Source organism: Helobdella robusta (genome assembly GCF_000326865.2).
Source record: "Helobdella robusta unplaced genomic scaffold HELROscaffold_28, whole genome shotgun sequence".
Lineage (NCBI taxonomy): Eukaryota > Metazoa > Annelida > Clitellata > Rhynchobdellida > Glossiphoniidae > Helobdella > Helobdella robusta.
The window spans coordinates 2,114,959-2,142,565 of NW_008704435.1; the positions used below are offsets into that span (position 1 = coordinate 2,114,959).

The window sequence follows — 27,607 nt, forward strand, 5'->3', positions numbered from 1 at the left end:
CAATTAATTTGTTTCAGTATTAAATTATGTAAGTCAGCTAAACATTTGTACAAAATTTATTTTTCTCTACATACTTTTGAATGTTAAAACACGACATTCTTCTTGGCTGACTGGTTCAGTCCTATTTACCGATCACTTATAAATGCTTTTCGTTTTAGTGATTTTAATGATATACAAGTTTTGCTCTTACTAGGTATTTGAGCAATTTCAAGGAAATTTTTTAAATTTTATTTGGAAATAAATAAAATATGTTTAATAATGATTAGTCTATGTATGTTTTTTCACGTGCGTTACAAACATGGAAAGATTTAAAAATTTTATTATTATAACGATAATTGAATTTCGTTATTTTAATACCGCTCATATGGCATAAGTAATTGAACCTTAGTACCTGAACTTAAAATGTTGACCGAGAAGCAATTGCAAATTCACAGCCAAGTCACGGCGAATTCAATAATTTTTAATAATAATCAGTATATTCTGGACCCAGTTGTTTTTTTGAGCAAAACGGTCATGGTCTGAAGGTATAAAATAAAATATAGATAAATATGAGATTAATAATCCTTCCTTGTCTGCAGTCTAGCCGGTCACCAAATCATCATACCCATTGTAGGTTGCTGACAGCCAGTCACGAAAAAATTTTAATAAGTGTATGATCTCAGCAATGCTTTTCCTTCCAGAAGGATGTGTAATGTATGAAAAGTTGGTGCACCCGGTTTAATAATAGTTATTTTAATAATAATTATTTAATAGTTATTTGAACAACTTTTCTTCAACTACAGTTTGGAGAATAAATGTGGGGCAATAATAAATAATGATAAAAATTATCAAATAAATTTTTCAAAACTCATTCAACTTTCCAATATAAACTCAAGTCATACTCTCCTTTATTTCACTCCATCAAAAATATATTTCAATCTCAACAGTTATAGACCTGCTCTTTACCGTTAGCTAATTAATCATTGATGCCATAGGTGACAAGTTGATATATCTAATCCAAACTACAGAAACTAATAAATTATTTAATCACCAAACACGCTCAAAAACATCTATGCGAAACAAATGTTGTATTATATTCAAACAAAACGCGTCTAAAAAATTAATAAATAGACAACCGTTAGAGCAGAATAACAACGAGTAACAACATTAACATAACGTTATCATGACATTAACCTCATTATTCTGAAAAATGTGAAAATAATCAAACAGCATCATAAACCAAAATATAAATTTGACCAAGTCAGGTGACGGACAGGCAAGTGGTCACTCAGAGCCAGCAGGTAGGATCCCACCACTTCCTGTCATATCTTCCAGGGGCGTAACATCGACATCTTCGGTTGTTCCTCAGAAAGTGCGGGTAGCAGATGCTTGGATATTGGAAGCAGTGGCCGCTAATGGCGTCCAAACAAACCTGGCAGAAGCTGTTGCACGTTCTGTAGAAATAAGTTCCCAACTCTGAGGATGGCTCGGAACAGCGGTTCCATTCTCTAAAGAACTCTATGAAGGTTTTAATAGTGTTTATTTTAAATTATTTTACTTGATTTAATATTATTTGTTTAAAATTTTAAAGAAAATTATATATTACAAACAAAATCTTAATGACTATGAGACATTTGAAACATATGTTTGATACGATATTTGTCGATGAAATTTCCAGCAGGGACTAACCTAAGAAGCAGTTAGGTTTGGACGTAGAGATAACTACCGATACGCAGACGAGGAGATAACACAATCTCATGTACAACTTCATTCTATGCCGCACTGTCAAATAAACCGTTTCATCAGTTTCAGACAAATTTAGCTATACTTAGGAACTCATTTCATTATTATCATATGACGTGACGTTATTTTAAATTAACACCAAATTTGTCCCATGAATGTGTCATAATGTTTCAAATGAATGTTGAGTTGTTTTAATTAGTTTTCCTAAAACTGAGATATTTAAATTAATTGAAATTAAAAATGAAAGTTCGTTGAAAAAATGTGTCAAATATTGGTGTATTTAACAATTATAAGTTAAGTTATAAGTTATTACGGCTAACCTCAATAAATTTAATTTCGATGAAAATTAATGAGCCTACAAAGTATCTAACCTGGATTTTTTTCTTCAACTGAGAAACCTTTTAAATAATTATTTATTTTACTAGTTATTTAAATAAATAATTGAATAATTAATTAGTTGAATAAAGAATTAATTAAAATTTCACAAAAGTTTGTTACACTATATCAGGTGGTGTTGTTTGTCCTGTGCAAGAGCGAACACTATTCGTAACCTCACAGTCAAGAAATTTGTTTAGAATGATTTGTGCGCACAGTTGTACGTGCTATTATAATTTTAGTGTAAAATATTCTCATACAATAATTTCTAATCAAAACATTGCTTAACATATAAAACCAAACTTAAGATTTTGTAGAAGACACAACCATAATTTGTACGAGATGGAACAAAAAATGAACAATTCACTTTTTAGCTTTCAAAAATTTTAGTTTAAAAATTTCAATAAATTAGAAATATCTAGCTGTTGTCACAACATGCATAATATAGATAGTTTGGTGTAGATTTTATTCATTGTTTACCATTCAGTGTTATTACATAAGAGGTGAAATCGTGTGTTGGTTAACGCGCCTGGTCCCGATGTTGTGGATGCCAGGTTCGACAGCAAAGAAATCCCCGTTTAACACTTCCAATGTGTTTGATTCACGCCTATTCACATGTATCTGCTGTGTTGTTTGTGCCTTCCAAGCATAATTTAGAAAGAAATTACTATAACTATAACTATAATGATATTCATAATACATTTATAAAAGTTGCCGAAGTCTTCATCGATATTAAAAAGTTTAAGTTTTGCAAATTTTACTGTTAGCTTGAATATTTAATTTATTAACTGTTCTTTACCAATGATAATTTTTTTGTATCGACATAATCACTTCTATAGTAATTAATTTTTCTTTTATAGTTCTTCAATTATAATTGACTCATTGAAGTCTTTGATGACGTAAAGTTAATTTGTTACGTAATTTGACCCTTTCAGGTGTTTATTGTTGGATTTTTTGGGCGGCAATAATAAATTTTAGGCAATCAATCAAATAGACAATTTTTAACAAAAGTAAAGTTGAAACATTCATCACTTTTTTTAAGTTCTGTCCGGCTTCAATCTTTTACGGCGCACTGGACCACAAGCTATTGCCATGTTATTGTATAATAATCGAAAATTTTTGAAACTCAAAAATTAATTAATTAATTAGTTAATTAATTAATATTAATCCAATTAATTTGTTTCAGTATTAAATTATGTGAGTCAGCTAAACATTTGTACAAAATTTATTTTTCTCTACATACTTTTGAATGTTAAAACACGACATTCTTCTTGGCTGACTGGTTCAGTCCAATTTACCGTTCACTTATAAATGCTTTTTGTTTTAGTGATTTTAATGATATACAAGTTTTGTTCTTACTAGGTAGTTGAGCAATTTCAAGAAAATTTTTTAAATTTTATTTGGAAATAAATAAAATATGTTTAATAATGATTAGTCTATGTATGTTTTTTCACGTGCGTTACAAACATGGAAAGATTTTAAAATTTTATTATTATAACGATAATTGAATTTCGTTATTTTAATACCGCTCATATGGCATAAGTAATTGAACCTTAGTACTTCAACGTAGAATGTTGACCGAGAAGCAGTTGTAAATTTACAGCCAAGTCACGGCGAATAAATAATTATTAATAATAATCATTATATTTTGGGCTCAGTTGAATACGAGATTAATAATCCTTCCTTGTCTGCAGTCTAGCCGGTCACCAAATTATCATACCCATTGTATGTTGCTGACAGCCAGTGAAGTTATATGAAAACATTTTCGATATAATGTTTCCCTTAGAACCTTCAATATTTAAAAAATATGAAGAAATGTGATTTGCCCGAATTACGAAGAAAAAATATTTCACTCAAAGTATTTTTGCCCTTCCTTCATTGTTTTAATAAGGATTAAATTTAAATGAAATCCAAGTTCAAGGAACAAAAAATTCACCAACTTCTGTAAGTTAAGTATTTTCTAATATTATGTTGTATTTTCCTGGTTCCGTCGAATTGTTTGAAGGGACAAGTGCCAGCAGAGGCGGATCTAGACAACATTGACGGCAGACCAAAATTTTGAAATTTGACGAGGGGGGTAAAAAACTGTATAAACTTTGGCTGGCTTAGACATAGTGAGTGTCCAAAAGATTCTAAATCAGTTAAAAATAACATTGGAATTGCCATTCCTATGTTTATTCATGGGCGGATCTAGACAACTTTTTTAAATTTTGTAATCTGACGGTGGGCCATAAAACTGACAAAATTTATAAAATGTGATTTTTTTCTAAAATCATTGTTTCATTTTCCTTGTTTAAATATTCTTACAGCGTTATATAGGTACTTTCCAATTTTATAATATCGTCTGGCTCACTGTAACAGATTCTGCGTCCGACGTATTCTGAATTTTTTTTAAATAATAAAAACACTATAGTTTTGAAATTCTAAATTTAAATTTAATTAATTTAGATAAAGCAAAATTAAAAGTAATCGAAATTAATCATAAGCATATTTGAACAATAAGAAAAATTGAATGAAATGTTTTTTAAATAGAACACTCATACATTGAAATTAGTGTCAGCCTGAACAAGTCATCGGATCTAGGAGACTTTTGACCTCTCGTGCAGTCGGTCGAAGGTCAGGGTCAGCACTCCAGGCCCTCTCGTACAACATTTTAAATTCGGCGTCTTCGTATTTGGAGGTGCTGTGACATTGAACCTCATCGGGTCGTAGATTCGAAGAGACAACCTTGAAGATGATCTCGGACTGACCTCTGCCGTGGTACGGAATCTTTCGACTCGTCATTTGCCACATTGTTATTGCGAATGAATAGATGTCGGCTTTTGGAGTCGGCACTTCGCCGTTGAAGAGTTCTGGTGCAGCGTAAGCTGCGGTTCCTGCGAGGGAGCTCGTCCGCTTGAGGGTTGTTGTTTTATCTTGGTACTGAACTGACTCACGACATCCGAAGTCTCCCAGTTTGCAGCGATCGTCTGATGTCACTATCACGTTTGATGGCTTTAGATCCAGATGCATTATTCCAGAATCGTGAATGTACGTTATCGCACTGATTATGTCCTGGCAGAATCTGTTAATGAAATAATATTTTTGAAATAAGAGAATTTAAATAAAAAGAATAACGGAATGAATGTAACTAACCTTATTTTCCTGTTAAAAGAAATTTTTTTATAAGGATCGCTGATAACAGTCAGCAAGTTTTTCTTCCCAGCATATTCCATAATGATTAACGAATTCTGTTCGGTATGTTGGGAACTATTCAGAAGCAGAAATTTGCCGATATTTCCACGGTCCATCGTCGTTTATCATCCATATGTCCAGAGTCCAAGGCTCCTTTTTTAAATCTGTCCACAGAAAAAAAATTTGATATTTTGTTTTCTATCGAATCCAGTTTCCACTCATCAATCTTTAAACTGTCCTGCGGTACGTATGGAGGGTACCTCCATACTTGCCGCATCGTCGTTAAAAACGTTCTCTCGAAAATTGCTTCTCATCATGCGACAATTAAGATATGAAAACTGTAAAGTAAACTTTGTAAGAGTGCCACGATACATCACAAGTATTTATACATTTTTCGCAACTGAGAACGTCATTCAGTATCTGGAGATTCCATCGCTTTTAAGATGAACCACACTATAATGGTGTCTGGTTTCTTCTCTTTTCTTGACAAATTTTATTTTGAAGGCCATAATTTTTGTTCGTAAATTCATTTACCAGATAAATTATGAATAATATTTGATTGAATGTGAACATACTAGATCACTCCGCAGCAGCTCAACAGGTTTCTTAAACACTCCCGTTGCCGGATCCCGCCTGGCTGGCCGCGGTTTTCGTCACGCTGCTCCGTACGTCTGGAATGCGTTACCTCTGAGTTAAGACAATGTTCCTCGTTGAGTCTTTTCAAAAATGGATTAAAGACTCATCTTTTTAACACGGGCTCCGGGCGCCTCTGAAGCAACTGTGCGAATGGACGCTTCATAAATGTTTATATTATTATTATTATTATTGTGTTATTTGATCAAAGTTTTTGTTTTCAAAAATAAATAATAATCCCCAAAAGCATTGTATAGAACCTTAATTTCAAAGTGGCTTACACGGAACTTTTCGACTTCATTCCGTCTCCGTGACAGTTCAGTTAACAACTTACACGATTTTACACTTCTTTTTTTAGAGTCTTAAAATGTGGACAGTAGTTACAGAAAATCATTGATGTGATGCATTCATGCATCAATATACATTTTGTTTATTAATTAGACCTGCAACGTCCACTAAATGTTATCTGAAGTTACAAGGAACTAATAAAATGAATTTCTATTTATGCCCAACTCTTAAAATGATAAAATAATTAAAGTAATACATATAATATAATTTAGTAAATACCCTACGCATACACATCGATGTCGATTGGCAATTAGAGAGTAAAATTTTATTCTAGATGATGATATTTTTTAAAATTAAAAAAAAATATAATTTATATAATTTTTATACTAGATTACTATATGATATCATATTTTATTCTATTGTTATTTTAGATGATTAAACGTTAAACACATCAAAGGTATCGCATTTCAAACCATCAAGTTTGTCATTTCAGTTTTACAATTCAATTAACTCCCATCTCGCATATTAGCGATCTCTAATCATACAGGAATTTATTAGCCATCTATGTTGTCATTTCAGCCATACAATTCACACATTGATACATCATTTCAAAAACTCGCTCTGCAATTATAAACAGATTCAACAATCATCAAGTTTGTCATCTCAGTCATACAATTCACACACATTTGTATGTCAATACGAATTTATAAACAGTTAATGTCAAAGTTGATACGCGAAACTTTTTTGATTTCATTCCGTCTCGGTAATCGCTTATTTAAAGATGCCTAAGTGTAATACGCAATGGCAAATCCTCTCCCAATTCCGACTCAAATTTAACATTCACCCAATCTCTGCTTAAATGCATTTATTTCGCTAGCAGTATAACAAAATCCTCATTCAAACTATTTCAAATATTAACGTTTTAATAATATAATGAAAAAAATTTCCTTGAGTTGATTCAGAAAGATGACGCTGTTGGCTTTTTTTACTGTTTGGCCCACCTCATGTGCATCTGTCGACTTGTAGGTTAGTACTAGTTCGTGATGAACGCTGATAACGGTAATAGAGTGCGGTACAAAATTTTTTGGCTTCGATGTGTTTTAATGTGCATATTTAGTATTTACATACATTCTTTTAAAATCCAACTTAAACTTTCACTAAAATAATATTCCGGAAAACTTTTTTTCATAATTTATTTTTAAATGAACAATTAAAAAATAAATTTATTGGCGCTAAAATATTTTTTTTTTATTTACAAATTTTGAATTTACAAAAGCTCAATAAAAAATTCAAAATTGAATTGTACGACAAATTGTTTTACAACATTTTTAATCAAAGTAAATTGTTTTTAAAGACTCGAAACCACAAAAAAATATATTGTATGAAAACTCATTTGACATAAAAAATGTAATTGCTATTCACTTCGTAATGCATTAAATTAAATTTCAAGCTACATCTGGGCGATGGTGTAGTGGTAAAGTGTCTGGCACTTATACCGCAGTGACCGGGTTCGACGGCAAAGATATTCCAGACTATCACATGCAATGTGTGTGATGAGTTGTTTCACGTGTATTTGCGTGCACCGTGTGTTTGTTGCTGTTGTTGATGATGTTTCTGAAAAATATTAAAGAAAGAATAGTAATAAATAAATAACTAAAAAAAATAAGTAAACCATTTCATTTATGACTAAATAATAAAAAAAGAATGTCTGATTGAACTAAATTTGAACCGCAGCCGAACAATTAAATAAGTTTACTAAGGTAACATTGATTCTAACGCTTTGAAAAAAGTTGTACAAGCAAAATTGTTTACAAAAACTTGTCACATGAATCCACATTTAACAATTTGTTTCAGTCACACAACTTCTTACGGCAATACATGTCCTCTTCATCCTTCAGCCAAATCCTCATGACTCCCATATAAGGACTGCCGGGATATTGATCCACGGCAGACAGCCAACTTGCATCATCATAGTCCACGTCATACCAGCTGTTGTTGTTGGAATCCAGGGTCGGAGCTGACGGAGAACACTTCCATGTTGTGTCGGACTGGATGGAGCCGTCGTTGCTGAATGCCAAGATGCTTCCTGAGTGGAAAAGTAATGTCCTTTCAAACTGGTAGGTCATGTGTTGGGCCATCTAGATTGATTCTTAAATCCTAATAAAAACTGATTTTCAATCAAACAAATATTTTCGCAATTTAAAAATTTGACAGAAAAATTTATTCTAAAACGAATATCTTCATTTTTTAATAAATTTCAGCCAACATTAAGATGAATATTCAAAAGTGGATTTAAAGATGAATGCAGCTCACTTCCGGTTATTGAGTTGTGAGCATGGATCGCAATGACTTGGATGTGAAATGGGACGATGTAGGAGTCGTACCTATTGTAGGTGCTCCAGTTGGGCATGCGCTGTTGGGGCACTCCGTCGAAGTACAACGCGACTATCCTGTCGTCAGCTCCTATCGTCAGGTTCCGGATTACAGCTTCTACATAAAAATTTTCACATGTTGTTTGATCAGAAACTTTCACATTTTTGGCAATATTTTCATTTGAACGTTTTATAATTGCTAATATAGTTTTATATTGCTAATATAATATGTATCTAACAAACCTGGCAGATACATGTGATGACAGCCATCTATATTCTGAAAACATCTTAGAGGTTCGTCATAAAATATTTTACAGATTTTTGAATTTTCATTAAAATTGAAAGCGAGGCAGTGACTGTTGTTGGAGCAGGTCCAGGTGCATGAAACAAACGCTCTGCTGGATGATATGTCGTTGAATGTAGTTTGCAAGGAGGGCTCATCGCAACAACATTCATCTTTCTGCTGACAGTTCAAACGTCTAGTGAAACATGTAGCATCGCAAATGCTGTTTTTGTGAACAGTGAAGGTAGCTGAAACTATGAGAAGGCCAATATATTTCGACCAGACCTGCGTAACCATAGCTGTGTTATCATACGGAATTTCACTTAAATAATCTTTATAATAAAAAAAACTTTAGTTCGTAATTAGGCTAAGAGATTTTTATTTTCTACCATTCGTTTCAGTTAGAATTTGTTTTTTAAAGCGTTAATTTAGCCTAAGCCTGTTTTTATAAATTAATTCCTTTTGTATTTCTTTTTATGTTGTATTAAATATTTTTTATATTCACGTACAATTTCTGTCGAATCCTTGCTATATTTCCACATATTCGTGGTTGTGTGTACTATACATGTAAGAGGACTCCATGCCTCGAATCAATATTTTTTGTTGACTCATGTCCACCTCGTCAAATAAACCATGCCACCATGAGCAAACACTTGAAAATAAAATTAATTAAACAATTTTTTTACTTAATTTGGATTTTTTTCTTTGTGGTAGATGTTTCGCCGCCGCAAAAGGAAAAAAATTAAATCAATTTTGAAAAAACTCATGATTTTAATTTTTTGGTGGTTAAATAAATTGAAAGTTTAAGACATTGCTGTAAAGCTTTTTTGAACATTTGAACCCTAACCCTAACCATAACCCTATTCAATCAAATGAAGGCTTCCATGTTTTACATTGTACAAACTTGAAAACTTTGCTATAAAAGTTGTAATTTTTGTTTAAGCAGTAGTGTTTATTACATGGAAGTGTGCAGTTCCGAATATATTCAATAAACCTAAGCTTCCTGAGTTACTGACCTTTCTATAAGTTTAGATATTCATGTAAAGTTTATATCCAGTGTAGATTTCTGGTTTTTGGATATCTAGAGAGTTGAACGGAAGTAGAAGCAAGAGCATATCAAGAGTGAGATGGGGGTACTTTTCACCATAAATCATTTTTTCGTAACATTTAAAGGCCCAAAAAGGAACAAATTTTTATTAGTCTCATCATCTAATCTCTTGATTGATTAAGCAATTAAACTATTGCAATATGTTTCCTTTCGGCTTTGCCAGAGCGATGCTATCGATGACTCGTTATTGTTAGCTGACAATTTTTGAACCACCAGAAAGTGGGGCTTTGAGCTACTGATTTTGTTACTTACGTGTGCATCCTGTAAAAAGGCATATAGAATAAATTCCGATTCAGTTTTGATTTTGCTGCAGTTATACTATAAATATAAGATAGTTTCTTAAAAAAAACCCATGTAATTGTGCCATTGTAAAAAAAGCGAATAATTTAGGAATACTCAGTTGAATAAATCTTCTCTTAAAAACTACTAAAACTGTAAAATAGAATTCCAAAAAAATTATTGAATAACAAAAACGTACTCCATTATTCTGCAGTTCCTTCAATAACTCAAGTAACTCAGATGGAATTTGCTGGGTGGATGGAGTTTGAATAGTTTATGAAAGCGAACGAACACTTCTATGTTTGAAACAGTATTTCTATGGATATGGAAGCCAAAACAATTAAAAAAATTAACATGCATAGTACCAGTACCAATTCCTGGTTTGCATGTAAGAGATAGTCCGATGAGAATGTTTTCATGCTATGATAATTCTAACTTATATGGATTAGTGTTTTTAGATTTTTAAGGTCTTTTGTATAATTTTATATAAATGTTTAAAATTGTTTCGCAGTTTTAGTGGCCACAAAAATTGTTTAGATTTCATTCGAATTTACAAAGAATTTTTATTAATTGCAATTAATTTGTGAAAAATTGTTACACGGCTATCAGTTAGAATTTGATTCGTTGATAAATATTGCTTCACTTTTTGTTCAGAAGCTACAAATTTTGCAGAAATTAAGTTGGGAAAAAATAGAAAATAGTAGTTGATTGGTTTTTTTCAGTAGCCTACGTGGTTTTTTTCATGACAAAAATACGTAGGTCTAATGAACTAGTTCAAAAATATTTTAGCTGATCTATAGACACCTGACAAAAATTTTCAAATCAAAATTTCAAATAGTTTCAAATAATTACAAATTTGTAACAACATATATAGATAATATGTGTGTACGCTCGTCAGGAATGATTCAGGAATTGAACTGCGATACTTGAACCTAAAGTTGACCGAGGAGCATTTGCTTCATTATCATATATTTTATTATTATTGTGTGTATTTTTATTGTTATATATTTTATTATTGCTGTATATATACACGTTCATTAACCCACTGTCAATATTCATCTGCATAACTTTGTATAAATTATAATAGTGGTTTGACTCTTGAAGGTAGTTTATAGCGAAGAAAAAAGTTTCACAAAACTTGAAAATTTTTGAGTCTTGGAAATTGAAAAATCATTTAAGTTTTATTAAGTTTCACGAATTTCTTACTTTTTATAATTTGTTAGCGGAATTGGGAAACCTTATTTTAACAAAGGCGATATATTTTTTGAAGTTGAACCTTTAGGTGAAGGGAGATGGAAATTGAACCATGAACGTTCAGTTTAACAGCTCACTATTTTTGAAGTTAGCACAATTTAAGTTAATTTGAGAATTGCGAACAAAACGAATGTTGAGTATTTTTGGTAATTATGAAAAAACAAAGTTTTTAAAAAAATTTATTATGCAAAAAATTTTTATAGTGAAAACAAAATGAAAACGTTATTAAATTAAATAGTCTATATAGAAATTCACAAATAAACATTAAATTAAAAATGTTTTTAAATAGATTTTTTCACGTTAAAACTAGTGTCAGCATGAACAAGTCATCTGATCGAGGAGACTTTTGACCTCTCGTGCAGTCGGTCGAAGGTCAGGGTCAGCACTCCAAGCTCTCTCGTACAACATTTTGAATTCGGTGTCTTCGTAATTGGAGGTGCTGTGGCATTGAACCTCATCAATATAGTCGGGTCGTAGATTTGAAGAGACAACCTTGAAAATGATCTCATGCTGATCTCTGCCGTGGTACGGAATCTTTCGACTCGTCAGTTGCCACATTGTTATTGCGAATGAATAGATGTCGGCTTTTGGAGTCGGCAATTTGCCTTTGAAGAGTTCTGGTGCAGTGTAAGCTACGGTTCCTGCGAGGGAGCTCGTCCGCTTGCGGTTTGATGTTTTATCTTGGTACTGAACTGGCTCACAACATCCAAAGTCTCCCAGTTTGCAGCGATCGTCTGATGTCACTATCACGTTTGATGGCTTCAGATCCAGATGCATTATTCCAGAATCGTGAATGTACGTTATTGCACTGATTATGTCCTGGCAGAATCTGTTAATAAAATAATATTTTTGAAATAAGAGAATTTAAATAAAAAGAATAACGGAATGAATGTAACTAACCTTATTTTCCTGTTAAAAGAAATCTTTTCATAAGGATCGTTGATAACAGTCAGCAAGTTTTTCTTCCCAGCATATTCCATAATGATTAACGAGTTCTGTTCAGTAGGTTGGGAACTATTCAGAAGCAGGAATGAGTCCTTTGACAATCCATTAAGAAATGGAGACTGAGGTATTGGACTGAGGCATCCCATGATCGTCTTTTGGGGAGGACATAGTAAACTTTGTGAAGGAGATGCCGCTAAAACTTCAACAATGTTTGGATGTTTCAACTGAGCTGCTCTACATTCCGCTAAAAAACTTTCCTCTTTTGCTCTGGCATTTTTAACGTTCTTGTGAAACTGCTTGACAGCGACTATTTGACCAGAAGCCGTTCCCAAATAGACGGAGCCAAATCCTCCGGCTCCCAAAAGCTGTTTGAAATGAATTTTGTTCACGCTAGATGTAAGAACGGAGTTGGGAGCGAGACCAGCCGACCTGTCCACGGACCATCGTCGTTTTTCTTTCAGACGCCGAGAGTCCGAGACCATCTTCCTCGATCTGTGCTGCATCGAAAAAGATTTTGACGACCTCCTATTTTCTATCGAGTGCAGTTTCCATTCTTCGATGTTTGAATTCGGCTTATCGACGCTGAAGATTTTCTCACCAAAAATTGTTTTCATCATGCGGCAGTTGAAACGAAACAGCCGTAGGATAAACTTTTCAAGATTGCCATAAACTTTCTCGAGTATTTATACTTTTTCACAGCTCAAAACGTTGTTCTGGCTTGAGGGATTGGCAGCATTTATGAAATTTACTATACTACAAGGATGCATTGTTAGAAGATGATTCCATTTCAGATTTCATTCAATACAAGCAAAATTCTGTTATATTATAACATACTTACGTACTAACAAGCCAAACCCGAACGTCGCACACTTTTTTATATGTGACATATCTACATTAGTAAATTCAACTTTAACATGTACTTTTGAGCTTGATGTATCAAGCTTTAACATTGTTTTAAATACGGACATTATATATTAGACTCCATTGATTTATTTTATATTAACTCTAATTAGGTTCGTACAAAGATTGTCACATTGTTTTGGAGTATAAATTGTTTGATAAAGTCTTTTAATTACTTGAACATATTAATTGGCTAAAAAATTCCATGTGATAGCTGTCTTGTTAGCTGGCTGGTTTGTATCAATCATTGCAATATCTTCAAATATATATATATATATACAATTTACATATTTATTAAATAAATTCATTTAAGCAGCACACATTCCTACAAACCTCAAATGAAGGTGACAACACGTACATGGACAAGAGCGATTAGTTGAATAACGTTTTCAATGACGTCATCTTCTTTCTAACCAATAAAAAATCATAAAACTTTCAAGTGGCTACAGTAAGGTTAGGTAACTTTTGTAAATTCTTAATAGTTTTTTCATTCGTTTAAACGACGGAAGGTGTGAGAAGTTAATTTTAAAGTGTATCAATCGAGCTAAGAAAGAACACGCCTTCGAAGATTACTCTCGGGAAACTTTCTGCACATTTGAGACACAAAACAGGTTAATATAATACTGTACAATATAACACAATACAATACAATATCATTCAATACAGTACAGTTTTGACTGCTGGTGTTCTTACCGTGAGCTAGACTGGTTGCTTAAAGTAACAAAAATGACACAAATATTTTGAGTCAAAAATATCAATTTGCTTAATGACAATTTTCGAAAATATTTCATAATTAAAATTAATGGTAAGTTGTTTCACAGAAAAAAATTCAAAGCATCGTGTTCTTCTGTCAAATTAGTCTAAACCATATACCATATATTTAGTTACATGTCGCATTTCATATTTTTGGACATCGCTAGATAATATCACGAGACTTATAAGTTCTCTAAGAGCCAGACAAACGATACTAACATATCTTAAATGCTAGCTGGGCTAAAAGAAAGTGGCGTTCTTTTGTAGAAATTCTGAAATAAACCTAAAATCATTTACATCACTCCCTTCTTTTGGAAACTACGATATTTTATACCTTAGTTCAAAGTGAAATTTTTGAGCCATGTAACGTTAATTAAACGTTGTGTGTAGGATTTGGCTCAAAATATTATTGTATATAGGTAGTTGATGTTCGTATAATGGTGCAATATATAAATATGTACAAGTACATACTGCACGTTATTATTTCAATAAATTTAATATTTTTCTACTCTAATTTCGCGTTTTCTCATCATATCAAATATGTACAGGTAGAAATGTTCTAATTGTTTATTTGGCAAATAATAAAGTTTTAAACTGCTATCACTTTGAAGTTTGGATTTCAATTAAATAATTTACAATAAATTTCATTAACGTTTATTCTTTGTGATCTTGATGTCAATCACTACCAGACTAAGTTTCTTAGTGCTTGGAATTAGAAATAGGTATTGAACCACACTTTTTGACTTAAACGTTGTGTATCTGATTACTCCGAGGTTCATATTTACAAATTAAAAAAAAGAATGCGTGACGTCAACACTGCTCTTGTTTTTAGAGAGTTTATAATTTTAAAAATACAATAGGGTAAATAATACAAGTAAAAAACACCGTGTCAAAAGTTGACGTAATCAGTGTTGTAATCAATGATCTTTCGATGACGTCATCCTGGTATCACATGGTACAAATAAAATGATCAGCTGGGTGCAATGCCGAGCTAACGATTCACTGGTTCGTAGCCACCATCATATGATGGCTTGCGCTGTATTTTGAATTTTGTTAAGTACTTATTTTACCAAAAACTTTGTTAATAATCGCTCGTTTTAATTTTTAAATAAAACTGTTAGTGTTATTTAATTAATATTCATTTTTTTACGCCTGGATTATTTTTTAAAAGAGTCAGATGGCTGAAGTTCGATCCGGAACGGGTATGAACGATTCCGGCAGTCACCGCCCATCTGCGTCATTTTCATCAATAAATATAAATTATAATGAAATAGGAGCTGAGGTTAACGAGGCTGACGTTGGCGAGTCTGCCCAACTACGGCCTTCATCATCACAGGTGCAAGGTGTGTTTGTTCACTTTTTCTTTGTTTTTCCATGTTGTCCGCTGGTCAGTTGACGAGTTTTGAATGAGAAACATATGAATAAAAAAAATGAAATGAAACTGAAAACATTGTCTGAATAGTGAATATTATACTATAAATTAGTATTACGTTTTTATGATATAATTATAACATGCAATTTAAATTTACTTTCATTGATTTCAATTTGACTATCATTAATTAAATGTTTGTTTGTTATCCAGGAACATCATGGTACATATCGATATTCCTGGTAGTAAACATTATCATTGGTGGTGGGTTGTTGAACTTCCCCCAGGCCTACCACCAATCTGGTGGCATTCTTGTGGCTACAGTCTCTCAAATTGTAGTTTTTTTTTTATTTTTTTCAAATTTTTAATATTGTAGACTATCTCTTTACGATTTTTCTTATTGATATATGAATGAATGATGGATGAATGATGAATGAATGAAAAGATAATCAATAGATGAATGGAATTTAAATTGTGGATAAATTACTTTTTTTCATGTAAAAGTTTAATCAATCAACCAACGAAGCAAATTTTATTGATAATTTTTTTTCATCAATTAAATTTGTTCATTTATATTTTATACAATATTCTATAAATTCTACCGAATGTTTGGCGTTAATATGTTTGTAGTTCGTTTTTTCGTGAACGTTTAGTTTATTAAAATTCAAAATAAACTTAAATTTAAATTTTGATGCAAAAGTTCAATTTTGCATCAAAGTTCAATTTTACAACACCAAAGTTAATTTTTACAACGTCAAAGTTAATCTTGACAAAGTCAATATTTCCCTATATATACAACAAGGAGCACTGACGATGATTCATTCGGAATCGAAATATGGCCTTATTTGCAGCATGAATTCGAAAAATAAGTTTATTTTGAATTTTAATAAACTAAACGTTCACCAAAAAACTTTAGTGAGAAAAATCGAAAAGACGAACTACAAACATATTAACGCCAAACATTCGGTAGAATTTATAGAATATTGTTAAAATTATGGTCTATTACCAACATTTATATTTTATAACAAATACTTTTCAAACTATTGAGACCAACTTTTCTTTTTTAAAGATTTAATCTGTTTATCAACCTCAAAATGGGCAATAAATTAAAAAAAATTATTCCTTACAAAATGCTCATTATATATTTAGAAATTATTAATTTTAAGTTGTTTAATGAATAATTAATAATAATAAATTTATTTTTTCAAATTGTGAAATTTATGAAATATTTTTATAATTATTATTTTTATTTTGGCCTTGAATTTATATTTATTACAGAATTTTTTGAAATTTTTCTCCAGATCCTAATCTGCTTGATGACCTACTCCTTGATCATTTTTCTCAAATGTGCCCACATGAAACATTGTAGAACGTACCAGGATGTCATCCAGTACTTCTGCGGTCCGTACATCAACTTCGCCTGCTCGATCTTTATCTTCCTCTACACATTTGGCTCCAGCATCATCTTCCTAATTATAATTGGGGACCAGTGGGATAAAGGTCGGGTTGTTGTCGGAATCTACCCCCGTTTTGTTTGGCGGTGTTGTTTCATTGTTGAACTTGTTGAACATTTGGTGTTGTTGTTTTTTTATTGTTGAATTCTTGTGTCGTTGTTTCACTGTCGAATGGTCTGAATAATTTGCCACATTAGCAAACTTCTTTTACACATGGATGTAATTACGCAGGCAATATATTACATACAATTTCACATATAGACACTCCACAATTATCCTCACACACACACACAAACACACACACACACACAAGCACACACACACACAACAACAACAACACAGTGATGGAAAACGTTTACGACAACTTCTCGACCGCACATCCCTGGTACCTAGACAGGAAGATGTTCATCGCGGTCTCATCCATCTTCCTCATCCTTCCACTCTGCTATGCCAAGAGGATTGATTTCCTCAAATATGCCAGGTTACTTTGTTTTTAAACATTAATAAGGTCATTTGTGAGTGTATGTGTGTAGGTGTGTGTGTGTGTAGGTGTGTGTGTAGGTGTGTGTGTGTAGGTGTGTAGGTGTGTGTGTGTGTGTTAATTTTTGATATGGGCATGGGACTTTTTTTAGTTTCTGCCCACAATTCTCATCACATTCATGTCATCCCTTCGACATCTCTTCCTCAGTTCAGTTGGAGTACTGGCAGTGATGTACTGTGTACTGTTGGTGGTCGTCAAGTATTTCAAGGGGGTGGATGGGTCGAGGGTAGGCCCTGTCAAACACGAGTAAGTTGCGTGGGGTTGAGTGAGTGCGTGAGTGAGTGAGTGAGTGAATGTGTAACGAACGAATGAATGAAAGAGTGAATAAGTGAATGAATGAATGTGTGAATTGATAAATGTGTTTGATGTTTAATTGAATAATTAAAAGTTTAAATGAATGAGAATGGATATGAAAATGAATGATTGATTGAGTGAAGAATTGATTGAATGATGGGATAAATCAGTGAAGAATTGGATCAATGATTGAGTGAATGGGTGAATAAACGAGTTGATGATTGATTGAAAATGCATGTGAGTGAATTTGTAAAATTATTAATGATAAGAATTTGAAATATTATAAATGGAGAAAAATTATAAATTAATTTGATTCGTGTATAAATTTGTCTATGCACATTGCACATAGATGATGAAACCTCCAATTAGTTTAAGTAACAATTTATTTAATTAATAATCTTATTTATTTATTTATATATATTTTTTTAATTATTTTAAATTTATTGTGTAAAATTTTCTTAAAGACCTAAACACGCCTCAGATATCTTCCTTGTTGTTCCGACCATCTGCTTTGCTTATCAGGTCTTCACTTTCTAACAAATCTCTCATTTGTTTGGTCAACTTTTATACCGTCATGGAGTTGATTAATTGTTCATTTTACAAATTTTTATCATTATTGAGTAATCGATTAATTAAAACTTTAAACTGTCTAAATTGAATTCAATAAATAAATTTAATAATAATTTGTACAGTATCTAAATAGGACATGACATAAAGATTGAATAAATTAAAACACAAATTTAGAAAAAATTTATTTAATTATACACACGCACGCACACAAAACAAACACACACACACAGTCACACACACACACATTGATTGATTGATTGACTCACAGTGCCATTTAAGCATTGTTCAAGTGTACGTTTGTACGAAGGATCGAGCAAAGAATCACAATTTCACGAAGACCATTATCCTGTCTATGCTGATTTGCTTCGTCATCTACTCCATATTTGCTGTCTTTGGTTATCTGACGTTTGGTGCTTGTGTTCAGGTTAGTTTCATGAGAGGTTGGCATAAAAAATTTATTCGCTCTTCGGTGATTATTTTGCATCGTTATTAATTGTAATTAATTTTTCAAATCTGTTATACGAATTTCAGTTTAAAAATTAATAAATAAATAAAGTAATAGTATGTAAATAATGATGAGAACATTTTTTTTTAATTTTGACAGCCCGATTTGCTGCTGTCGTACAAAGCCACTCCCGAAGTTCTGGCGGGGGTGGTCAGCATTGCTCTCAAGATGTACATGTCCTACCCTATCATGCTCTATGTTGGCAGGTTGGCTCTGCAGTTTTTCAATTTTTTCCGGTTCAAATTCTTTTTTTTTGTCCAGTTGAATTACATTTTTTTTTTAGAATTTATTTTTGTTTTTGTTGTTTTTTAAATTTTCTATTTGTTTTTAATTATTTGTTTGTATTTAAATTATATTTCTTGGATTATATTTCGTGAATTGTAGATTTTTTTAATTCGTATTTATGTTAGAATTCAGAAAAATACCGATTTTATGTTTAACTACATGATTTTCATCATAATGTTTCATTTTATTTGAAAAAAAACATCTACAAAGATGTCAGTAAGTTATATGATGAGTTTATGAATTATATGAAAAATAATTCATAAAATAAAACAATAGTTTATGAAAAATATTTATTAACTTTAATTCTTGGACATTTTCAAATTCAAGATCAGTGGCAGACGACATGTACGTGGCGATTTCAGCCAAACTGTCGACATGCTGTAGAAAGTCATCACCGGCTTCTGAAGATGACGACCACACCAGATTACTAACATCACATGATGACGCTGTTACTATTAACAATAACGACAATGACGACAATCTCATTGATGTATCTAACAACAGTCTGAATGATAATAACCATAACAATCACATAAATCAGCGAGGTGTTATTATTAACGATAGCCCCAACTACAATAACAACACCAACAACTCCAACAACAACAACATCAACAACAACATAAGCGACTATGATGTTAGCAACAATAACAACAACAACAACAGTGACATCAATACGAAATCAGCAGACAGGCAGGAATTAAAACGTCGGGTGGTGATAACATCAGCCTGGTTCGTACTCTCACTGGTGATAGCTCTCTACGTACCTGGCATCGACAAAGTTATATCATTCCTCGGAGGGGTGTCTGTCCTTTTCATCTTCGTTCTTCCAGGTCTTTTTTCCCCCCTCATTAAATTTATAATCTAATTTACTCTTCATTGTTTGGATTATTACTTTATAACATTATTAACTAATTAATTATCTCATTTATTTGACGAATATTATATTAATTAATTAATTTATTTATTAATTTATTTGACAATTTTTAATTAGTTTAATATGTTGCAGGCATGTGCTATTTGAAGTATCTCCTGGATGGAAACTCTGACGATTTACCCGACCACTCAGCGGATCTCGAGAACGCTGCAACTGACGATGACGTAGCTGTTGGTGATGACGATGAAGAAGATGAAGATGATGACGAATTGATAGACGCCCCCAGCGGCAAAATCGCAAGGTCATCTCTCAGGAAATGCTTCAAGTACTGTGGCTACGTAATGAGCGTCCTCTGCATTCTGATCGGTGGCTTCATATTTGGGGTGACGACGACGCAGAACGTCATCGATGACGTCACCAATACTGCTACTCTCGTCTGCGTTTGATAATCATACATTTATTTATTGTTATTATTGTTGTTGTTATTATTATTATTATGACCACATTAATATAACAATAATCCATTTCGCTACAGTTATTAATAATATAACGTAATTAAACATAATTAAAATATCTAACGGTAATTATGTTTACAATTATCATTGTTATTGTTATTATTATGTTATTATTACTTTTTATTACTATTATTTTAAAAACTAGTCAGTCAGCGAGAAGAAGATGGTTGACTAGTGAATGGGCTGATTTTTAACTGAAACCCGTTTTTTTATAATGTTAATAAATAATTAGGAATGGGACGGGTCCAGGAAATCGATAATTGATAGGATATGAATTATAAACAATTTTGGACAATTAGTGATGATCCTCATTCACTTTTTTGGAGTTTTATACAAAATTAACTTTTATCTACCTACTATATTTTGATTTTTTTTGTGTTCATTTTATTCTTGTTTTTTTTTTTTATTTTTAAAATGAAATTAATTTCAAAATTTTAGGTTTCACACACACAAACAGACAAACAAACACACACACAGACACACTAACTTTTACGCTGGGACCAACGAAATTTTTACACTTTTGATTTCAAATCATGGTAAATTATTCTCTTTTTAAAAATTTATGTTTTATAATTATGATATAAAATTATATCATAATTATAAATTCTTTGATAGACTTATAACTAACTGTATATAGATATTTTAAAATATTTCTTATTATTTTTACTATGGTTATTCTTATTTTTTCTTGTTAACATATTATTATTAATTATTATTATTCAATTGTCATTGTATGAGAATTTTGATTTTTCAGATTCTATGCAACATTGATACAAGAGAATTATCGTCAGTTTTTTAAATGTTAATTTTAATTTATTGGACTTCTCCACGTTTTAGAATTGATTTAAAATTAAATTTTTTCATTGATCTAACCGTTTGTCATATTAACGTAACATGCATTTCATTGTTATCCATTTTAAAATGCTAGATCTTTTGTACTGTCGAGTTTTTTTTAAACAATAAATTTAAATAACCCTTAAATAATTGGAAATTGTGTTATTTCATTGAAATAATTACTTACAGAGTAAATAAGTACAGTGTGCATAACATGTTGTTCTATTTGACATTAAAACTTTTCCCTCTGCTTTGTTTTGTATGGTAAAATCTTTCAATATCAATGGTTCTCTTGTCTTCTGAGCTTAATTTGTGTTGAGTCTATTAGATACATATAAACTCGCGCAATTTTAAACGCTGAAAAAGTTTTTTAACACGCAAGCTATATATTAAAAATTTTGATGAATCAATAATGTGAAATAGTTTTCAAAGAAAAAAATTACATTATGATCTTGAAAATATGAAAGATCGAATGTAAAAACAAATTTAGCGAATAGAATCGTATAGAATTGTCTGTCGTGAAGACATCCGGCTTGTCTCTAGGCCCAGCATGCCGGGTTCAATTTATTCTTAGCTGTTCTTTTGTTCTTGCAGACGCACTGCATGTTGTCCTTCAGCAGGTTGGGACAGTTCTTGCTCGGAGATTTCACGCACTTACCACTGTCAGCTTTGAAGCAAATCTTGCAGTACGAGTTGCAGGGCAGCCAGAGTTTTCCAGTCAGAGCTGAGGTACTCGGCGAACATCTGCTCCAATCTTAAGTCAAGTTGTAAATTAAAGTCATTCTGAATTTTTAAAATATTTTTGCAAAATAACTCACCATCAAAGCATCCAGCAGGGCTGCCCTCGATAACTGCTCCACCGAGCAACACACAAAACAAACAAACTGCGAGAAAAGACTGCATTATCAAAATAATTTTGGCTCAATTTCAAATTGAAAACTTGCCTTAAATATTTAACCATCTTAATATTTTTTCGCTTTTATTCTCTATACTTCTAGCAAGCGGTGAAAAGGGTTCACTTCTATTTTCAACTCTGTCGGCATCATCAGTGTGCTAATTTATTCACATTATGAATTCAATTATTTATTTTAAAAACTGCTTACAATGCTTCAACACAAAAAGTTGAAAAATTAGATTTTGAAATAGATAGACTGATATTTTTTAAGTTTTATTAATTGCTCGTTCGTGACAAGGTTGTATTCAATCAGGATATGTGAATCTTTTCACGAAAGTTCAACTTACTTTAAATATAAAATAACTGAATTTCGAGCGTGGATTTAAAATTTTGAAGATAGGTAACTAACTCTAACATTGACGATTCTGTCTCAATTTTGAATTTGAACACGTTCAGATTCCATCAAGTTACATAACTTGATTGGATCAAGTTGCATATAATTATATAATTAAAATAACACAAGGACCTGGCGATCGAATGGGTATGAGCCTTCATCTAGCTCAACCAAGGCATAACACGATCCATATTTTCTAGTTTTATTTTGTATCGTATGGACTAGGTGTCTAATTCAGGTGGCGGCAAACGACCTACATCTGATTTGATCGGTTCTCATAATGGATATTGTTAATCAACTAATTGTGAATCAGCAAATTGTAAACGTGCTAAAGTAAATAATAAAAAAAACTGTTGCACGCCAGACATTCATTCCGGGGATGATGAACATGTCGACAGAACAGGCGTTCACAAAGAGAATGATAATCCCTGGTTGACTGTCCTAAAACCTTCGAGAGGTGTAAGTAGGAAAACAGATTTAAAGACAAAAGTAAACTCAACTGTGTGGAAAAAGCTTTTATCATGTGAGTCGTCTGGAGAGGTGTACTAAGCTGGATGTGATAAATAATTTGGTAGCAAATAATATAAAGGTGATTTCTTGTTTGACGACGTTTAAAAAGAATGCATCTGACAAAAATTTCGAGAGAAATTAATTTAATGATAATCAGCCTTCAACAGCTTTCAGAATGTGCATTGGTGCCATAAGTGATAATGAATTTAATGATCCTGAAATATGGCCTGATGTAATTTATAAAAAAAAGGTTTTCAAGGACAAGCAAAATCTGTAAAAGTTGTGAAAACAAACTGTGAGAATAGACTGCATTTTTAAGATAACGTAACGTTGCCTCAATTTCAAATTGAAAACTACCTTTAAATATTGAACCATCTTAATTAACATATTTTTTCTTTTATTTTCTCTACTTCCTAGCAAGCAGTGAAAGTGTTCACTTCTATTTCCAACGCTTTGTTGGCTTCCTCAGAATGTTAATTAATTCACACCAGTTTTCAATTATTATTTAAAAAAAGTTTACATCGCTTTGTTACAAATGCTAAGCTTGAAGTCGCAAAAGAGTTAAATTATAGTTATTCAGAGTTTTACTTGTTTAACATTAAGAAAAACAATTTTTTTTTTACTTTTACCAGTAAAAAAGTTTGGAATCAAACCGACAACACTGTGTTCGATTTGGGAAAAATGACCTCCATTTTTAAGGTCTTTGAACAATATTTGTTGCGCAATTTTGTTAATTGTACTTTGAATATGAAGATAGAACTAAACTTTTATTCAAAATCTTAAAAAAGTTAATAGAAAAATAAAAATAATTATTGGGAACACATTTTGCTCCAGTGACAAACAAAAGTTGTTTAAAAGTTTCTGCAAATTTGAATTATCTCCGGAAAATTATGCCCAGCAGGCAGGATTCTTCAAATCCTTGCTTCTTCTTTTGTTGATGCAATCGCATCTTCTGTTGTTCTTCAGCACATTGGGACAATTTTTGCTAGGAGCACTAACACACTTCCCACCGTCAGCTTTGTAGCAAATTTTGCAGTAGCTGTCACACGGCAGCCATGCTTTTCCAGTCAACTTCATTGTGCCGGGCGTGCATCTGCTCCAATCTTGAATTCATCATTTTAAAATGGAATTTATTAAATTCTTAAACTAGATATAAATAAAAACTTGCAACAAATAAGAAAAGAATCGTTTTTATCATTATTTCAACAACAAAAAATTACTAACCCTCCCAGCATCCTTTTGCGCTGCTTTCAACCAGAGCACCAAGCAGCAGCACAACTAACAAACAACTAACAACGTGAATTGCCCGCATTGTCGAAGTTTTAACGTTAAATCTGACGTAAAAGTTATGGCCAGAGTTTTAAAAAGGTAAAAAATTATTGAAACACTTCCTAGTTCGATTAATAACAACAGCCTTTAAACATGTTACTCGTCTCGTATAAGTACAAAGTTTTCAAAAAGTACTTCGTGTAAATTTGAAAGCTTCGTCGGCTTCATTTACATGTACGAGTGTTCTTAATCGTTTAATTTATTCAATTGATCCTTTGAAATTTTATTAACATAAACACACCTTTAAAAGTTACTACCTGAAAAGTTACAATAACCTTTAAAGAAACAACGCATTTGCATTATTTGTAGCAACGAATGTATTTAGTTTTAACCAAGTACCTAACTTACGTTTATAGATAATTCAACAGGATATCAAACTTTTAGGCGCACATGTTGAATTAATTCGCTATGGATTTGCTGTTTTTTATTACAAATCAGATTTTTAAAAATTTTAATTCAACCATTTTAAATTGACCATTTAAATCAGAAATTTATTTAAGAGAATTTTGTTTTTAAGATAGCAACTGTGATTTAATGATTACAATTCGTTTAAGAGCTTACATGAATCCTACGCAAATTTGATTAAACCAATTTTGTTCAATATATCAGGGAAGCATAAGCATACAAGAATGAATTTAAAAAATTAATTAATAGTAACATCAAATTATTGTAAAAGAAGTTGAAATAAGTTAAAAATTCATTTTGTTAGTGAGGCTTAGACTTCAAAATTATCTTTGGTATGCTTGATTGTTCCTTAGACACGGATAACGTCGATTTCAATTTTTCAAAATTTTTGTTGTTGTCAGTACTAATAAATGTAAATTTGGTAACAACTTCCTCTTACAGAATTAAATAAATGCATTAAATATTTCACATATTTTAGCTAAATATCAATTAATATTTGAGCTTAAGCAGATCACAACTTATTAACATCAACAATAATAATCAAAATAATGATATTTTATACTTTATAACATAGCCAAAGGTTCAACACTCTTTGAATATTTGGATATTTTCATAGAAGAGAGTTTAATTTTTTAAATAAATGTTTACATTATAATTACACCAATATTTGTTCGACAGATGCTGAGCTGAGATTAACTTAAAACTCAGGCAAATTAAGAACCATTCCTTAAGGTCAGATTGTTTGATATATATTGGCGAGGCCACGGCTAACAAGTTCGGTAAAATTGTGGTTATAGTCCTGAGTAGAAACCAGTATGCGATCTACCCACCGACTTTACAGTAATACATTTCCAATTTTGATGACGTTTGAAAATTTCCGAAAAATAGATAACTTCATGATATAATGGTAATTCTTCAGAAACAGTACAAACAGCTTGATTGCCTTTGATGTAATCAAATTAAATCGATTAATCAAATCGTTTGGTAAAGTTAATCTTAAGAGATGTGTGCTGGAGAAAAAGTTAACAATGGTGAAATGAGTTTTTTAATGGAACTGTCCTGCGATATGAAAGTTTGTGAAAATTTATCTAAGGCGATAACATCCTCATTAATATTCTGAACTTTCTTACGTTTTAAAACTTCTATTATTATTATTATTATAAGCAAATTTACGTTTCTTTAGTAACTGAATGTGACTTTGATCAAGATGCCAATCGTAAACCGCCCTATCCTGGTGTGTGTTGGACATTCGCCAATTATTTTGGACAGGGATGAAGTGGGTCTTATACAAAATTGCTTGTCAAATGTATCATTAAAAAATTCAGTATCCTTTAAGAAGTTTCATTTTCTATTTACAGATCTCAAACGAATACATCGTTGAAAATAGTGAATATTCAGACATGTGGACTCTGGAACCGAGGAGGTTAAAGTTAGAATCAGTGCATACTAATTATTCATGAACTTACGCATGCCATTACGCCGATGCTAATTTGTCAGATTCTGTTTACAGAGCCTTCCATGGCAAGGAAAATATTACAATAATTCAATTACAGCACTTTATAATTATTTGTTACCTAGTCTCTAGATAATAATAGGTAACCAACCACCCAAGTGCAATCTTATGAATGGTATACAATTTTCTGGACAGCCTGTATTTGTGTGTGTGTGCGTGTGTGATGTGTTTGTATGTGTGTGCATGTGTGATGTGTTTGTGTGTGTTAGTCAATTTCGTTGTAAAAGTATTTTTTAGACAATTTTATAAAACAGGCATATTTCGTTAAGAAAATATTATTCCTTGTCTAAAAAATATTTACATGAAAATACAGTTCGAAAAAAATTATGACTTTCCAATACAACTAAATTCAATCGAAAGTTGATAACGACAGTAAAGAAGACAGGTACTTTTGTATGAAAGGCACAGAGTTTAAGTAATAAACATTAATAATAAATAGATTGAAATGGTAAAATAAATATATATCAAACGAACATTCAGAGTAAAACAAACAAGCAAGCAAACAAAACTGTCAAATGACTTAGCCTATTAAATCGAAAACAGAATAGATTTGATCACCTAATATCAACGTAAATGGCCGTCAAGTATCAATGTAACTAGAAATGTTCACATCTATGAAATGCATTTATACAGAATTGTATACCACCCGCAAACACGTTATCAATTAACTGTACATCAGTCATTCTTACGTTCAGTTTGACAGCATCTACTCGCGTCTTTGATTTTATTTTTTTAAAAAAAGAAAAATTATTTCAGATTAATTTCCATGGCGTCATTAATCTTACATAGAAAAAAAAGAAAACAAAACCGTATAAAAATTTTGTTGAAAGGGCTAAACAAAACAAAAAAACAAGACAACAACATAGAGACACACCGCGTCATGAGTCTGAAAACTGTCCTTTAACTGGTGAAGCACTGTGAAGCAGACGAGGAAACCTCTTGTGAGGGCGCCTGTGAGATTCAGCGGGAAGATAATGAAAGTTCTGTAGCGTTGTCATCTTTCCAGGATCTGTGTCATCTGTGTGTGTTGTGTGTATATGTGTGTGTGTATTTGTGTGGTGTCATTTGTCAGTGTGTGTGTGGTGTCATTTGTCGGTGTATGTGTGTGTGTGTGTGTGAGTTAACTATTTGTCGGTTGATTTGCTCTAGATATTTAAACATTTGAAGTATTTATAACTTTAAGATTTCGTCATTTAAACCTGAGATTGAGATTCTACTGCTGGTTGATGTTTCT

The 27,607-nt window shown here is 31.9% G+C and overlaps 8 protein-coding genes across 8 annotated transcripts; 1 reads left to right on the forward strand and 7 right to left on the reverse strand.

Annotated features, from left to right (window-relative positions):
- Positions 1-870: 870 nt before the first annotated feature.
- HELRODRAFT_192130 (hypothetical protein) lies at positions 871-2,237 on the reverse strand. The gene is made up of 3 exons (XM_009020635.1): positions 2,094-2,237; positions 1,669-1,761; positions 871-1,497 (listed from the first exon to the last, which is right to left on the reverse strand). Exons 2-3 carry the CDS (start codon positions 1,748-1,750, stop codon positions 1,268-1,270), a joined length of 312 nt encoding a protein of 103 aa, XP_009018883.1. The 5' UTR covers positions 1,751-1,761; positions 2,094-2,237; the 3' UTR covers positions 871-1,267.
- A 2,416-nt stretch (positions 2,238-4,653) lies between these two features.
- HELRODRAFT_80813 (hypothetical protein) lies at positions 4,654-5,387 on the reverse strand (the record flags this gene model as incomplete). The annotated part of the gene is made up of 2 exons (XM_009020636.1): positions 4,654-5,161; positions 5,233-5,387. 2 exons carry the CDS (start codon positions 5,385-5,387, stop codon positions 4,654-4,656), a joined length of 663 nt encoding a protein of 220 aa, XP_009018884.1.
- Positions 5,388-7,581: 2,194 nt separating this feature from the next.
- HELRODRAFT_174092 (hypothetical protein) lies at positions 7,582-8,330 on the reverse strand (the record flags this gene model as incomplete). The annotated part of the gene is made up of 2 exons (XM_009020637.1): positions 7,582-7,724; positions 8,063-8,330. The coding sequence occupies 2 exons, from the start codon at positions 8,328-8,330 to the stop codon at positions 7,582-7,584; spliced, it is 411 nt and encodes a 136-aa protein (XP_009018885.1).
- A 119-nt stretch (positions 8,331-8,449) lies between these two features.
- Positions 8,450-9,144, reverse strand: HELRODRAFT_174093 (hypothetical protein; the record flags this gene model as incomplete). The annotated part of the gene is made up of 2 exons (XM_009020638.1): positions 8,450-8,682; positions 8,808-9,144. The coding sequence occupies 2 exons, from the start codon at positions 9,142-9,144 to the stop codon at positions 8,450-8,452; spliced, it is 570 nt and encodes a 189-aa protein (XP_009018886.1).
- Positions 9,145-11,800: 2,656 nt separating this feature from the next.
- On the reverse strand, positions 11,801-13,047 carry HELRODRAFT_174094 (hypothetical protein; the record flags this gene model as incomplete). Its single annotated transcript, XM_009020639.1, has 2 exons — positions 11,801-12,317; positions 12,389-13,047. The coding sequence occupies 2 exons, from the start codon at positions 13,045-13,047 to the stop codon at positions 11,801-11,803; spliced, it is 1,176 nt and encodes a 391-aa protein (XP_009018887.1).
- Positions 13,048-15,263: 2,216 nt separating this feature from the next.
- Positions 15,264-20,424, forward strand: HELRODRAFT_192132 (hypothetical protein; the record flags this gene model as incomplete). Its single annotated transcript, XM_009020640.1, has 10 exons — positions 15,264-15,429; positions 15,669-15,778; positions 16,757-16,955; positions 17,252-17,390; positions 17,598-17,696; positions 18,209-18,266; positions 18,583-18,738; positions 18,919-19,025; positions 19,432-19,934; positions 20,111-20,424. 10 exons carry the CDS (start codon positions 15,264-15,266, stop codon positions 20,422-20,424), a joined length of 1,851 nt encoding a protein of 616 aa, XP_009018888.1.
- A 1,326-nt stretch (positions 20,425-21,750) lies between these two features.
- HELRODRAFT_185671 (hypothetical protein) lies at positions 21,751-22,267 on the reverse strand. The gene is made up of 2 exons (XM_009020641.1): positions 22,146-22,267; positions 21,751-22,081 (listed from the first exon to the last, which is right to left on the reverse strand). Exons 1-2 carry the CDS (start codon positions 22,228-22,230, stop codon positions 21,867-21,869), a joined length of 300 nt encoding a protein of 99 aa, XP_009018889.1. The 5' UTR covers positions 22,231-22,267; the 3' UTR covers positions 21,751-21,866.
- Positions 22,268-23,874: 1,607 nt separating this feature from the next.
- HELRODRAFT_192133 (hypothetical protein) lies at positions 23,875-24,860 on the reverse strand. The gene is made up of 2 exons (XM_009020642.1): positions 24,351-24,860; positions 23,875-24,229 (listed from the first exon to the last, which is right to left on the reverse strand). Exons 1-2 carry the CDS (start codon positions 24,436-24,438, stop codon positions 24,015-24,017), a joined length of 303 nt encoding a protein of 100 aa, XP_009018890.1. The 5' UTR covers positions 24,439-24,860; the 3' UTR covers positions 23,875-24,014.
- Positions 24,861-27,607: the final 2,747 nt, after the last annotated feature.

Coding starts and splice junctions, on each gene's coding strand:
- HELRODRAFT_185671 (XM_009020641.1), bottom strand. CDS start 22,230: ATGCAGTCTTTTCTCGCAGTTTGTTTGTTTTGTGTGTTGCTCGGTGGA. Junction 22,082..22,145: donor CCCTGCTGGATGCTTTGATG/GTGAGTTATTTT, acceptor ACTTGACTTAAG/ATTGGAGCAGATGTTCGCCG.
- HELRODRAFT_192130 (XM_009020635.1), bottom strand. CDS start 1,750: ATGAAGTTGTACATGAGATTGTGTTATCTCCTCGTCTGCGTATCGGTA. Junction 1,498..1,668: donor CAAACCTAACTGCTTCTTAG/GTTAGTCCCTGC, acceptor AAACCTTCATAG/AGTTCTTTAGAGAATGGAAC.
- HELRODRAFT_192133 (XM_009020642.1), bottom strand. CDS start 24,438: ATGCGGGCAATTCACGTTGTTAGTTGTTTGTTAGTTGTGCTGCTGCTT. Junction 24,230..24,350: donor CGCAAAAGGATGCTGGGAGG/GTTAGTAATTTT, acceptor GATGAATTCAAG/ATTGGAGCAGATGCACGCCC.